This window comes from Diabrotica virgifera, chromosome 2 (assembly GCF_917563875.1).
Source record: "Diabrotica virgifera virgifera chromosome 2, PGI_DIABVI_V3a".
In the NCBI taxonomy this organism is placed as follows: domain Eukaryota; kingdom Metazoa; phylum Arthropoda; class Insecta; order Coleoptera; family Chrysomelidae; genus Diabrotica; species Diabrotica virgifera.
Window position 1 is genome coordinate 41,235,468 of NC_065444.1, and position 16,465 is coordinate 41,251,932.

At 31.9% G+C, this 16,465-nt stretch overlaps 2 protein-coding genes across 12 annotated transcripts in view; one reads left to right on the plus strand and one right to left on the minus strand.

Moving 5' to 3' along the window:
• Positions 1 to 16,465, minus strand: part of LOC114327965 (histone acetyltransferase KAT8) — a 345,297-nt gene that overhangs the window by 115,554 nt on the left and 213,278 nt on the right. The window contains exon 3 of the mRNA XM_028276691.2: positions 1,226 to 1,260. The gene's annotated coding sequence lies outside the window, so the exon portion shown is untranslated. The remainder of the gene's footprint in view (positions 1 to 1,225; positions 1,261 to 16,465) is intronic.
• LOC114327962 (probable Na(+)/H(+) antiporter nhx-9) overlaps positions 14,587 to 16,465 on the plus strand; it is a 238,461-nt gene continuing 236,582 nt past the window's right edge. For all 11 annotated transcript variants that reach the window (XM_050643634.1, XM_050643635.1, XM_050643636.1 and 8 more), the window contains exon 1: positions 14,587 to 15,085. In XM_050643634.1, coding sequence (XP_050499591.1) covers positions 14,668 to 15,085 — 418 coding nt within the window. In that variant the 5' untranslated portion in view covers positions 14,587 to 14,667. The remainder of the gene's footprint in view (positions 15,086 to 16,465) is intronic.

Consider the following 16,465-nt stretch of genomic DNA (forward strand, 5'->3'; position numbering starts at 1 on the left):
ATATTTGAAGAAGACCAACAAATAAAGAAATAATGAGAGTGTATTCTGGAAAAACAATAATTACGGCAAACATACGAGCCCAAACAGCTAGATGCTTGCTGAAATGTTTAAACAATACTGAACGAAGGAGATGTGAGGAAAAAAGAAGCGGACGTTCAAAGAAGAAATGGTTAAAAAAGAAGAAAAAGAAATGGTAAAAACGGACGGGGAAAATGGAGGGAAATAACAAACTTTTTGGAACCAGATGCCTACAAGACCTTTAGCGCTGTTGTATAAGTAATAATTATACTCTCATTTCTTCGATGTATCACTTATATTTTTGATGTTCTCATTCGCGATCTGCTCAGTAATACATAAGATACAACTTTAGTACTACTTTTAGGTGATACCGTTTTTTGTTTTTTTTTTATAACGTACTCTCAGATCTTAACCCTTTTGTCATGTCATATGTCAATGTGATTACAGCTGTTTTCAGTAAATATGGCCTATTCTTTCAGTGACGTAACTTCCGGTTTAGAAATGATGTTGTTAAAGTATTAGCACAATTTAATGCTAAAGAATCTGTTAATTCACTCTCAAATTTCGACGGTTACAATTTTGCAATCCACTCCTGAGACAAAATTTTGAATGTGCGACGAGGGCGCCCGCGTTTTCTCAACTGTCATCAATACGACTAACTTCACGCGTAACTTTGATACGAGAATTATAAAAAGATATATGCATTGAAATCCAGATCCCGTAATTTTTGAGCGTTCTAAAGTGAGTACAAATACATAAATACTTTTTTTTGTAATTACAGCTTCAATTTACCGTACACTTCTCGTAGGCTCTGCCGATAAGGTAGAGTCGTGTTGAGAAAACCTGGCGTGTCCGTGCGACGATAACGACCAATCACGGCAAACGTAGGATGCCGTAAGCTGTCATTCATCTGCGCGAAGCACAAAAATTTTTGATGCGCCGTCACCAAAATGGAACATAGGGAAATAAGGATTTTTTGCAGAGTGACCCTACTAATTTTTTAGCATTATACTGTGGTATTATTATGCCCTCTATACCACCTATATACTTCCTATTTATACAAATCAAAGTACAGTACAACTATCATTCCGGCATAATCATTATCTACTTCATTCCAAATTTGTTAAAGATACTTAGATAAAACTTTTTTGTAATACTTGTTTGTCTAAATCTATTAGAAATAAAAAATATTAACAAGTTTACTTACTGTTGGTGCATGCCATATATAATCCATAATATTCTCTGTAAAATATAAATACATTAATATCAAAACTATGTCATAGTTAATTCAATACAAAATTTTATCGTGAAATGTTACTGAAAATTTAAAAGTTTTAATCAATAGATATCTATATTAATACTAGAAAATTGTACGAGTAAAATTTAAATGAAAATGTAGTTTTATAAATATAATTTGGCTCAATAAAAAAATCTTCCAACATTATTTTGTGTTTTCCTTACTCGTAATTGCTAGATAAGAATTGCTGATACGCGGGTTCCTGCGAGGAGTATGAGAGGAACACCAGGAGATCTGAGTTAGTTACTCGGGCAGGACATATCGGTAAAGAGGTTTAATATTGGTATGATATAAGATAGAAACTAGAATATAATGGTAGGGGAGCCCAAGCGGGGATTTTTGCAGTAATTTGAGCGCGTCAGACCATTATCATATGGGGATAAACCTGGTAGGTACCCCGTAGATGTACCTCCACCATATATTGGTTCTAAACACAGGGGTGTTCGTTAAGGGTGGGGGAGGCGAAAAAAAATACGATCGAAATCGTCAGATTAAGATAAGGTAAGTTAAGTACAGTGGAACCTCGATAAGTCGTATTAATCGGGAGCGCGGCCGATCCGGGTTAGCCGTAGAATATAGTAAAAATTAATAAAATACGGTATCCTTAGAGATAAACTCCATTATAATTGCAAAAACATGAGATTATGCACAGTACATGTAAATTACGTACATTTATACAGGGTGGTTCATCTTATTCGCCTCGGTCTCTGTAAGGAAAACCACTTGATGTTTGAAAAAAATTTCTTTACAGAAATATAAAGGGCCTTTAATACTACAATCTAAAAATAATGTGAATTATATAGGGTGCTCCAATAAAGAGTGGTATATCAAAGTTATACTTTTTGTTATGAAATTCTCTATATCTGATGACATTACTGAATTGGCCTTAAAAAATAAGCTATACTTTCATAAGTGTTCCCTATACCTAAATACAGGGTGTTTTGATTTATTTCGATTTTTATGAAAATGTAAGGTTTTAGAAAAAAATAAATATCTACGAATTTAAGAATCAGTAACAAATTCTTTTTTGGACCTTAATAATAGACTATTTAGTTTACTTAAACAAATGCTTACTGAAACAATATTTTTTACAGGGTGGTCAAAATATGAGATTGTTCTATTAACAAATTCAGGCTGTAATAACTTACTTATTTTAAAAGGAACACCCTGTATCTTACTAGTCTATCGCGTAGAAAATTTACTTAGCTTTCAGTTTATATTAGGGTTTCCTATACCTATCTTTTACAGGGTGGTCAAAATATTAGATTATTCTATTACCAGATTCAAGCTGTAATAATTTACTTATTTTAAATGGAATACCCTGTATCTTACTAGTCTATCGCGTAGAAAACTTACTTAGCTTTCAATTCTTATTAGAGTTTTCTATACCTATCTCCCTTCATTTTTCAAATATTTAAAGATTTCCTAATTTGTAAGCTTTAAAAATTAGAATTAAGTACCTTGTCGTGGTTATGTACAACACATCACCAACACCGGCAATATACTTAACTATCTTAGTCAAGATACATTCGTTAATAAAATTTACATTGTTATTTAATCACACAGAGTGTTCTTATTTTAAATGACATACTCGATATTCTATTCTTTATAATGGAAGATATTTAAAATCTCTTCAATTCCATGTAAACATTCTCAATACACATGTTATTCTGTAAATACCCATTTTTACATATTTTTGTACAATAGGCTCGTTTTCATCATAGTAGCCATTGCATTTAATTGTTTGAAATTGCGATTCAAAGATTCAAACAAAAAGGGACGTTCTTAAATTTAAGTAATAACCGTTGGTTTAAGATATGGAAAATACTTATACGGAATGAAATATAATTTAAATATCTTCCAGGATACGGCATCTAATATAGGGAATGCAGTTTATTATAAACATATTATTCAATGTCACATGTAGGCCAAAATCAACTAAAATAATACAACACTGTGTAATTACATGACAACAATGAAAATTTTGTTAATGACAGTATCTTGTCTAAGTATATTGCCGGTGTTGGTGATGTGTTGTACCATTGATTATAGACACGGATTATATACACGGTTGTACATAACCACGACATAGGTACTTAATTCTAATTTTTACAGCTTACAAATTAGGAAATCTTTAAATATTTAAAAAATGGAGGGAGTTAGGTATAGAAAATCCCCAATAAGATTTGAAAGCAAAATAAATTTTCTACGCGATAGACTAGTAAGATACAGGGTGTTCCATTTAAAATAAGTAAGTTATTACGGCTTGAATTTGTTAATAGAACAATCTAATATTTTGACCATCCTGTAAAAAGATAGGTATAGAAACCCTAATACAAATTGAAAGCTAAGTAAATTTTCTACGCGATAGACTAGTAAGATACAGGGTGTTCCATTTAAAATAAGTAAGTTATTACAGCTTGAATTTGTTATTAGAACAATCTCATATTTTGACCACCCTGTAAGAAACTTTGTTGCAGTAAGCATCAGTTTAAGTATGCAAAATAGTCTATTATTAGGATCCAAGAAGTAATTTGTTACTGATTCTTAGATTCGTAGATATTTATTTTTTTCTAAAACCTTACATTTTTATAAAAATCGAAATAAATCAAAACACCCTGTATTTAGGTATAGGGAACCCTTATGAAAGTATAGCTTATTTTTTATGGTCAATTCAATAATGTCATCAGATATAGGGCATTCCATAAGAAAAAATATAACTTTGATATACCACTCTTTTTTGGAGCACCCTGTATAATTCATATTATTTTTAGATTGTAGTAATAATAGCCCTGTATATTTCTGTGAAATTTTTTTTAAATATCAAGTGGTTTTCCGTACAGACACCGAGGCGAATAAGATGAACCACCCTGTATACAGTATTGTTCATTACTTGGTAAAAATTTCAGTCAGTTTCGGTTGTCCATATTACATTTCGTTTTTATTGTTGAAATGTTGGTCTGATGAAAATCGGTCCGGGTTAGCCGGACTTCCGGGTTATCGGAGGCCGACTTAACGGGGTTCCACTGTACGTGCAAAACAGTGTATATTTCAAAAATCTGACGATTTGGGCAGGGCGTAAGGAAATGGCCGAGTCACAAAGTTTCACAAGAAAAAAGCGAATATTTCGCGAAATGAAAGATATAGTCCTGTCGCCAGGGGGGGTACAACGGCCTCGTTAATTCAGATGGACTTACTCAAGTTTTTTTTATGTATTTTGACCCGTAGAAGACGAATTTTTTGGGTAACAGTTGATCCGGATGTCGATAAGATTGTTATAGACCAAGAACTTGAGGAATCAAATAACAGCGATTTTTGGCAAAACAAAACAATATTTTGTATTTTTTGGGCCATTTTAAGTAAAAAATATTTCTACAAGTTTTTTCGTAGGATGCACAGTTTTCGAGATAAACGCGGTTGAACTTTAAAAAAATCGAAAAATTGCAATTTTTGAACCCGAATAACTTTTGATTAAAAAATAAAATAGCAAGTCTGCTTACCGCATTTGAAAGTTTAAGTCAAATTATATCGGTTTTGATTATTTGCATTGGTAAAAATTTATTTTTTTATTGTTTAACAAAGCTATAAACACGTAGGGTTTCCCGTGCTTTTACATGCGTTTTAACGCATGTAACGTAGAAATAGTCTTGATTGCACTAGTACCTATTCTACCTACTCGTTCGATTTTAAATGAGAAATCATAGAAACATCACTCACGCACTAGTTGTTTGTAGCTTTGTTTAGCAATAACACAATAAATTTTTAGCAATGCAAATAATCAAAACCGACATAATTTGACTTGAACTTTCAAAGGCGCTAAGCAGAATTGCTATTTTATTTTTTAATCAAAAGTTATTCGGGTTTAAAAATTGCAGTTTTTCGATTTTTTGAAAGTTTAACCGCGTTTATCTCGAAAACTGTGCATCCTACTAAAAAACTTGTAGAAATATTTTTTGCTTAAAATGACCCAAAAAATACAAAATATTGTTTTGTTTTGCCAAAAATCGCTGTTATTTGATTCCTCAAGTTCTTGGTCTATAACAATCTTATCGACATCCGGATCAACTGTTACCCAAAAAATTCGTGTTCTACGGGTCAAAATACATAAAAAAAATTTGGGTAAGTCCATCTGAATTAACGAGGCCGTTGTACCCCCCCTGGCGACAGGACTAATAGATCTAAAAACTAAAAAATACGTGCTCAATATTTGTTAAAAATCTATCGAATGATATCAAACACGACTCCCCACGGAGAGGGGTGGGGGTATATTTAAAATTTTAAATACGAATCACGTGATATTTCGCGAAATGAAGATCAGATCGAAAAACTGAAAAATACAATTATTCAATATGTTTAAAAAATCTATCGAATTGCACCAAACACGACCCCCCACGGAAGTGGGGTGGGGGTTACTTTAAAATTTTAAATAGGAGCCCCCATTTTTTATTGCAGATTCGGATTTCTTACCTAAAAATAGGTGACTTTTATTTGAAATATTTTTTCGAATTATTGATAAATGGCGCTATAATCGGAAAAAACGATTGTTGGAAATGGAAAATTAAATTAAAAATGGAAAGTCCCGATTAAAATGAAAAACTTTACTTAACTTTTTTTGGTTTGGGAACCTACTCTTCACAACCCAATGGGTCCCCAAAGCGCTCGAGTGACTGCACATTTAGCATACTTTTCTCCCCTAGTATAACATAGATACCACCATATTTTCATCGACTTCAAAGCAGCCTATGACAGTGTTAAAAGAACTGCATTATATAATACAATGATAGACTTTGGGATCTCACACCTAAGTTAGTTAAGTTGACCCAACTAATACTGCAAAACGTAAGCTCGTTCTTATTGAATTATTGAATTTTTGAATTCAAGGGGAAAACTCTATGTTCTTTAACATTAATAATGGTTTAAGACAGGGGGACGCGCTGGCGTGTCTCCTCTTTAATATTGCCTTGGAAAAGGCAGTCAGAAAACTAAATATTAGAATGAATGGAACTATTTTTAATAGATCGACGCCAATTTTCGCATTCGCTGACGAGATAGTTATAGTGGCCAGTAGTATGAAGGCACGGTGCGGTGTTCAGTGGACGCGGTAAGTGATAGGAGTTGTTGTAAACGAGGAAAAAACCAAATATATGTTGGTTTTTAAACTCCCGAAATATTCAACAGAGAATTAAAATTTACAACCATACCTTTGAGCAAATCAAGGAATTCACATATCTTGGATCGCTAGTAAACTCAAATAAACAGAACTGTTCACGGTCTCCAGAAACATTTAAAAAATAAAAATATAAAACGTGCAGTAAAGCTCAATATATGTATACAAGACCTTAATAAGACCGGTTTTGATATATGGAGCTGAAACGTAGAGCTTATCTCAAAATGATGAAAGACTTCTTGGTAATTTTGAGAGAAACATTCTTAGAAACATTTTTGGGGCCGTAAATGAAAATGCGGGCTATAGCGTCGAAGATACAACTTTGAACTGTATTCGTTATACACCGATCCAGATATTGTGAACTTTGTTAAAGTGTAGAGACTTAGATGGGCTGGACACATTGCTAGGCTGTCAGATCACGAATACACTAAGAAATTAACCTTTTCAAAACCAGAAAACACAAGAAGTAGACGACGACCACGAAGAAGATGGATTGATGACGTGGAAGAAGACCTAAAGATTCTAAGTATCAGAAGATCTCTAGTATTTTATCTACTCTATGTCATATTATGTATAAGTTTTTAGTTTGTGAAAACTGTTATTATAGATAGCAGTGCGTGAAGGGTTTAAAGTGTGCGTGAAGTAACAAAGTATTTTAAATGGGATTTACTTTTTCGCACTGTAGTCCAGAGAAATAAGATTTTTCTCGTGACACATCCCCCTCCAGGCCGAAACCAAATTTTTTGAGTAGTATGGACATCTATATTAATAACCTATATGTTTCCTGTAGCCGATTTTGATGATATACATAGCTATAAACAAATGAAGATCGAAAAACGCTAAATTTTCGCTTTTTTCGTCTATTACTAAAAAATGAAGAATTTTAAACAAATTTTAGAGTAAGAAACTGATAAATCATATAAAAAAATTCAATATGGCGTTCACTGCATATGTCTGTCCTTATTTGTTGCTTAGAAAATTGCAAAATAATTCATAAATTTTGAGATTATAAATACAGTGGAACCCCGATAAGTCGGCCCCCGATAACCCGGAAGTCCGGCTAACCCGGACCGATTTTCATCAGACAAAAATTTAACAAATAAACAATTTAACAATTTTATCAAATAAAAATGTATGTAGGCCAAATAATATTTGAGAGATAATGTGTATTTGTGTAATTTGAACACATAAGTACAATAGTAAAAATGATTCATGCACACGGCGGCAGCCAGAGCGACCGTCTCAGCTTATCGGAAAGAACAGACGCCTGTCTGTATTCCTTTTTCTTTATTTATGTCAAACTGTCTTGGCATTGTTTAAAAAAGACGTGACTATTTAAAAATTCTTTTTTAAAACAATGGTCTTGTCTTTTCTTAAATAACAACATTGTTCCTTGTGACCGTATTGTGTGTAGTACAGCCTATTAATCACTTCCGTTCTGTAATGTAATCGTGCTTCAGATTGTGTTTGCTTTGTCTACGTAATGGTAACAAAACGTAAAAATGTTGTAGTGACAATGGAAAAGAAACTAGAAACATTAGGTAGGATTGATAAAGGCGAATCTTTAAAATAAATTTATTGCAGCATCATAATATGATATTATGCTACCATAGGGCTGGATCCCGCGTATGAAAAAAAAGTTGATTAATAGCAAGCTAAAAATTTATTAATAGCTTAAGGGTGTCTAGTCGGATAAAATTTGACATATGAGAACACTGGAACAGGGGCAGTTTTAATTGTGGAACAGGTCAAACATTTGGAACGGTCAGAACACGAAAATGGCACATTTGTTTTGTCCGACAGAACAGACATAAACTCTCCGAACAGAGATTAAACTCTCATGCAAAAATCAGACTGCTATTTATCACCTGTCATAATTCCTGTCATTTGACATATTCTACATGTTCCACTCATTAAAACGTCAATTTGGTGATAAATAGCAGTCTGATTTTTGCATGAGAGTTTAATCTCTGTTCGGAGAGTTTAAGTCTGTTCTGTCGGAAAAAATACATGTGCCGTTTTCGTGGTCTGACCGTTCCAAATTTTTAACCTGTTCCACAGTTAAAACTTCCCCTGTTCCAGTGTTCCCATATATTAATGTTTGTCCGACTAGACACCCTTAAGCTAATAACAAATTTTCAGCTTGCTATTTATCAATTTTTTTTTGTACGCAGGATCCAGACCTACCATAGGTACCGGTACATCTCTACAGTATGACTGAGTTTTTTACCAAGAAATGAACAAAACTCTACACTCTATACAACTATACGTAATTTAGATGTGTACTGTGCATATGTGTTTCATGTTTTTGTAATTATAATGGAGGTTATTTATTAATTTTTACTATATTCTCCGGCTAACCCGGATTTTCGATAACCCGGATCGGCCGCGGTCCCGATTAATCCGAGTTATCGAGGTTCCACTGTATAAAGGTTCATAACTTATGTAAAAATTAAGTTAGAACTTTCTTATTACACAGAATGCTGAGACTTCTGGTGCTTAAATTACACACTAAATTTCAAAGCAATTGGTCGAATAGTTTAAAAGTTATTTAATTTGTTTATCCCAAATTATTTTTTTTTGCAACACTATAAGTCAGAAAACGATGAGCTTACAGTAATACTTTGGACAGTTTATGAAAAAAGAAGATTTATTCTATTAACTTAATTTAAAAAAATGACAAAAAATAATTATAAATAGTGTAAAATTATTTTGCAAAAACATGTCAATTTTTGCTTATAAACAATTAGAATAACTTTTTAACCGTTACCCGTAGAAAAATTATTTTTCCGTATTTAGAAAGACTAAATTTTTATACACATTTAGAAAGAAAAACAATTGTCCTACGACAATTAGGGACAAAGTTAGCTCCCTTCCTTTTTTAATTCACGGCAGCTTTGTTTATAACAATTAAGAAATAAAATTAGCAGCATTTGAAAGAACATACTTCAAAGTTTTAACGTACCAAGTATACAAAAGATTTCCTTTCAAGGAAATCGTCCACAAAGCTTAAAAATGTGGCCCTTAAAATCGGCCGGCGTTGAAACTTGGGATAGCGATGAGAGGGGGGAAGGAGCTGTTAACTGTATCTCTGGTTCTCGATTATTTATTTCGTTGTTTCTTTTTTTAATTTGTATGTACTTTTTACGTACATTACGAATATGCGTTATTTAAATAAACTAATTGTTATATACACCATCAAATTTGTTTAAACATTTTTTTTTCAATTTTTTTAATAATATTTGATGTAACTTTTATTGTAAAACGTACATATTAGTTATACAGGGCGTAAGAAAAATATAGGTCATAAATTAAATCCCATATTCTGGGACCAAAAATAGATCGATTGGTCCTAACTTACCTTAATACAAATGTTCACATAAAAAAAGTTATAGCCCTTTGAAGGTACAAAATGAAAATCGATTTTTTCAAATATATCGAAAACTATTAGAGATTTTTTATTGAAAATGGACATGTATCATTCTTATGACAGGAACATCTTAAAGAAAAATTATAGTGAAATTTTTGCATCCCATAAAAATTGTATGGGGGTTTTGTTCCCTTAAACCCGCCAAACTTTTGTGTACAACCCAGTTAAATTATTATTGTGGTACCATTAGTTAAACTCACTGTTTTTAAAACTTTTTTGCCTCTTAATATTTTTTCGATAAGGCAGTTTTTATCGAGTTGCGGCTTCTTTTTTAATATGTTTACATAAAAATTTTATGGGGGTTTGTTCCTTTACACCCCCCAAATGTTTGTGTACGTTCCAATTGAACCATTACTGCTGCGGCACCATTAGTTAAACACAATGTTTCTAAAACTTTTTTGTCTCTTAGTATTTTTTCGATAAGGCACTTTTTATCAAGATGTGGCTTCTTTTTTAATATGCCTAAAAATGTAAATTATAAATAATAAATTTTCATACGATTACCAAGTCTTCATAATCGTACTTAACCATATTATACAAATATGTGGTGGATTTGACGAATATTTAAAAAATCTCAATAAAAACTGACTTTTCGAAAAAGTACTAAGAGGCAAAAAAGTTTTAAAAATATTGTGTTTAACTAATAGTACCACATTAATAATTTAATTGGAACGAACACAAAAGTTTGGGGGGGTTTAAAGGAACAAAACCCCCATAAAATTTTTATGGGGTGTCAAAATTTTACTATAATTTTTTTGTAAGATGCTCCTGCCATAAAAATACCACATGTCTATTTTCAATAAAAAATCTCTTCTATATATTGGACAAAATCGATTTTCATTTTGTAAATTCAAAGGGCTGTAAGTTTTTTTATGTGCATATTTATACTAAGGTAAGTTAGGTTCAATCGAACTATTTTTGGTCCCAGAATATGCGATTAAATTTATGACCTGTATTTTTGTTACACCCTGTAATTATTATATTACTAATCCTATTCAATTATTCCTAAATCTAAAATTGGCTTATAATATTAAATTGAAAATAAAAAATCTCAAATAAACTAGGATTTATTTCTTGATAAACATGCTACTAGATAAACGAAAAATGAAATGTAACAAAATTAGAGAGAGGATAAAAAGAACAAAATTATTTTCAGAAATTTTCTACAATATTGTAATAATTGTATCTTACAACATTGAAAGTAATAATTTTAAAATTGCAAAAAAACAAAATATATTTCATACATTTTGGTATGATAGCAAGACTATTAAAATAAAATTAAAGAAGGTTTATCTAGGAATACTTGTATTTTTATGAAAAACGTAACAATTATCAGTTACCCATTTATTATAAGTTTTTGTAAAGTCAAGAGCATATGATCCACTCCTATATTTGCCAACAAAGTCATCCTAAAAATATCGTAAAAGAATTTCCAAAAATTGTTTACACAATTTACATAGTTAATTAAATAACCACTTTATTAACAAAAAACATATCCGTAACGTACGCAAAGAGTACATGCAGATTAAAAAAAAGAAACTCCAAAATAGATAATAGAGAAAGATTGAGGTTTTGATAACCGAAGTCCATAAACTATTTATATCTCTGTACTAACAAGTACTCGGTGCAACCAGTTTTGCAAGAGCAGATAGTTTATTTTAATAAAATATCTGATATAAAGAAGACCTGTTGATCGGATCGGCACTGACGGTTCTTAGCTTAATTTCCAACCCCAATCAATTACGTTTATCTCTTTTTTGGTGGTTCTGTAACTTCAGTTTTTCATTCAGCTAATAGCATGTTTACTAAAAAAATAAAACCTAGTTTATTTGAGATTTTCTGATTTCCATAGACCAATACTATTTTTAGAAACAATCGAATGGGATAATTTGTTTTTTCATACTTTAAATTATTACTAAGTTTAATAAAAAACTATTTATTATTATATTATTCATAAATATGTATGTTTTGTGATTAAAATTACTTCAAATATTATTAAAAAAAATGAAAAAAAATTGTTTAAACAAATTTGATGGTTTATATAACAATTAATTTATTTAAATAATGCATACTCGTACTGTACGCAAAAAGTACATACAAATTAAAAAAAGAAACGTCGAAATTCATAGGCGAGAACAAGAGATACAGCTAACATTTCCTTCCCCCTTCTCATCGATCTTCCAAGTTTCGAGGCCGGCCGATTTTAAGGGTCACATTTTGAAGTTTTGTGGACGATTTGTTTGAAAGTATATATTTTTTATACTTGGTACATTAAAACTCTGAAGTATGCTCTTTTCAATGTGACTGATTTGATTTGTTAATTGTTATAAAGAAAGCTGCTGTGAATTAAAAAATGGGGGCGGCAACTTCGTCCCTAATTGTCCTAGGACAATTTTTTCTTTTTTAAATTTGTATAAAAATTCAGTCTTTCTAAATGTGAAAAAATAATTTTTCTACGGGTAATGAAAATCGACATGTTCTTGCAAAATAATTTTGCGATACTTAGAATTATTTTTTGTCATTCTTTTTTAATTAAGTTATTAGTATAAATCTTCTTCTTTCATAAACTATCCAAAGTATTACTGTAACTTCATCATTTTCTGACTTATAGTGTGACAAAAAAAATTAATTTGGGATAAACAAATTAAATAACTTTTAAACTATTTGACCCTTTCATAATGAAATTTAGTGTGTAATTTAAGCACCAGAAGTCCCAGCATTCCGTATAATAAGAAGATTCTAAGTTCATTTTTACATAAGTTATGAATATTTATATAAACTCAAAATTTATGAATTATTTTGCAATTTTCTAAGCAACCAATAAGGATAGACATATTCAGCGGGAGCCATATTGAAGTTTTTTATATGGTTTATGAGTTTCTTACTTCCAAATTTGTTTAAAATGCTTAGCCATTTGGCAATAAACGAAAAAAGCGAGAATTTAGCGTTTTTTGATTTCAATTGTTTATAACTATGTATATCATCAAAATCGACTGCAGGAAACATATAGGTGATTATTATAGATGTCCACACTACTGAAAAAATTTGGTTTCGGCCTGGAGGGGGTTGTGTCACCAACAGGCTATTTTTTTCCTTATTTCTCTGAACTACTGTTTTTTGGCACACTTTCATATAATCAAATATCCTTAACTTTCGCGTTGTCATGGTGATGACATGTGAGCAATCAATTACAACAAAAGTTTTGACAGTTTTGTGGTTTGAAAGAAGCTAGAATTTTTAAATGTCAAAGTTCTAAAAATTGTAGAATAGAAATGAATTCCTGTGACGGAGTTACAGTTTTTTTATTTGTTTATCGTAGATAAAATATTGTATGAAACTGTGCGTGAAGTACTGTTTGCGAACTTACGCGATGTATAGCATTCGCTCGTGCTCTAAACATCGCGTGCGTTTTGCAAAAGCATACTTCACGAACTGTTTCATAAATAACTATTCCAAATGATCAGCAAATATGTCCGCTTTTTCCTGATTACTCTTAGCCCAAGAACCGTATCTGATTTTCTAATGGGTGGATTTTGTCTTATTGGCCTTTTCGTGGCTCTCCATAATGAGCTTCATAATGAAAACCGGCCCAATTGCTAGTTTTAAGGGGTTACATAGGTCTTGCGGGTAAAAAAGTGACTTTTTAAAAAATATATATCTCGAAAACTAAAAATTATTTATATTTGAAACATGTAAAAGTATAAAGGTACTCTCAAAAAAATTTTCAACCAAAATATTCATTTTTGTAGAGTTGACTACAATTTTTCGACAACAGCTCTTTTTTACGGTGGGCAGCATAACTAAATCCAGTCTCATCTAAAATCAAAAAGTTTCTTGTAGTTTAAACCTCTGGCTAGTGAATGAACGAAGGAATTTTAAAAAAAATGTGAAATTTGATGATTTTACATAAGTTTAAACACATTTTCGACCCCAATTTTTCTCATTTTTTAAAAAATGGCAATTTTTAAAGTAGTTTTTTTTATAAAACAATAGCAACTTCACCTAATAAAAATTCCTTCGTTATTCACTAGCCAGAAACTACAAGAAACTTTTTGATTTCAGATGAGACTGGACTTAGTTGTTATGCTGCCCACCGCAAAAAAGGGCTGTTGTCGAAAAATTGCAGTCAACTCTTCAAAAATGAATATTTTTGGCTAAAAATTTTTTTGAGAGTACCGTAAGTACTATGCTTTTACATGTTCCAATTATAAATAAAAATAATTTTTAGTTTTCGAGATATATTTTTTTAAGTCACTTTTTTACCCGCAAGACCTAGGTAACCCCTTAATAATGAAAGAAAATAATAATATTATATTATTAAATCCTTCTATATGCGTACAAAAAGCTGCTATTTGCCTAAATAGTTTTAAATTAATTGCGCGAAATCTCTAATAAATATATTTGATAAAATCAGTAATAATTTCTCATTAGAAAATGGTGTATAGAGATAAAAATTTCTTATAAAATAAAAATTTGTAATTTTCTAAACGTCTAAAAGTATGAACAGGAAGTGATTTACATAATTTAAAACGAGTTTGATTGGATTACATTCACCGCTTTCAACCCTTAAAAGAGCCAACTCTCGACAGCCGCAACCTCCTCGGCGCAGGCGTCCATACCAGCGTCGCGTCGGCGTCCCGGCACTCTCGATCGACTGTATCAGCCGCCCTAATCTTCAACCCAGTCTCGTCAGGTGCACAGTACCTGCAACAGACTGCCCTATGGCAGTCTTTCCGCGTAGTTAGACCATATGTGATGTATTCGCTGGAACACGGCGTGAATCTGTCAAGGCGGGCATGCAAGACAGGCTACGTGTTGTTGACTGTGTTGTTATTGTTGTTGTTGATCGGAAACAGACACTGCTTTGCCAAACCGCCGAACCATGCTGCCGACAACCACAAACAGCCCTCGGCTAACCTTGACACTAACTCGTATGACTTCAGCAGTTTGTATAAGGCCATTCCGACTCCCTCCGGCCATCGAACGAACCTCGTTCCGGTGGAAGATGTTAAGGACAATACACAGGAGGAGGTTATTACGGGGCTCGTTACCCAGAAAACGCCGGATAAAAAGGAGGTGACCAGATATCCCATCATTTCGGTCTCTTTTCACAGAGTCGAAACACCGTTCATCATTGCTTTATGGATTTTTTGTGCCAGCCTGTCCAAAATAGGTGAGTGTTATTCGCATCAGCTGAGAGCGTTCTTGATGTTTATGTGGCAACCACAGGTACAGGCGTTACGTATTATGTAACTCGCGGGGAGAAGGAAAACTACCTAAAATCCAATCAAATATTACAATGAACTGATACTTTCCTGTTAATATTCACGTAAATTAATATTCTGGTAAATTTTCATTAAAAATTCTCTATTCAACGATTTAATTTCAAATAGTTATTTATCTTGTACCGTTGCCAAGATGTTAATATTTGTCGGTTAATTTAGGGAAATTTAATACTTTTACTTAAAACTGTCCACAGTTGAGGTTGTCTTTCGATAATGATTGAAAATGAATAGATAAACAATTAAAATAAAATTTAAAACTGATTCTTTTGGTATTTCTACAAAATTTATGGACTAAATTATTGCAGCGTTTTCCGTAATCTTCATTAAATGAATTATTTAAGAATTCATAATAATATCTACTATTTTATGCATACAGGTGTTAGTAAATAAATTGCGACAAACTTCAGAGGGTAATTCTGCATGAAAAATAATGACAGTCTGCTATGTATGTCCGCAAATGCTTCGTTTTCGAGATACGGAGTGTTGAAATTTTTGTTACCAACTGATAATTTATTTATTGCTCTCAAACCGGTTGAGATATGCAAATAAAACTTGGTATTTTTAAAAGTGGGTATTTCACATTTTTTGACATACCTACAATTAGAATTTTATATTCATTATTGGCGCACATATGAGTAATAGTCTTGGATCCCGTGTACCAAATAAAAGGTTATTAATAGCAAGCTGAAAATTTGTTCATATCTTAACGGCGTCGTCGGGTCAGACAAACTTTGATGCATGGGAACACTGGAACAGGGGAATCTCTAATTGTGGAACATGATAAACGTGTCATCCTGACAAGTTTATGATTGTGAAAAATAGCAGGCTGATTTTAAGTTTATTCAATAACCAACGTTATATAATATACGAAAGAATGTTTGTCCGACAAAAATGTGGGCATTTTAACCAGTCCGACACATATTTTTTTATTTATTAAGCTCAACAGGCCGTGAAGGCCTAGGGCTGAAAGATTTAATTTTTCCTTACAATTACTATTACATATTTATATATAATGCTATATCCTATACTACTATAATATATACAATATTACATTTGTTTGTATAAAACACTTAATACTACACTTAACATTATAGTCTTTCCATACATTTCTTCACCACTTCCTTCCATTGTTTTCTGTCCAAAGCTTTTTCTTTCCAGTTTACAATATTACTTTGTTTTAAGTCTTCATATACGCTGTCCTTCCATCTCCTTCTTGGTCTTCCTATTCTTCTTTTTTGTATTGGCTTACGTAATAGAACCATTTTTGG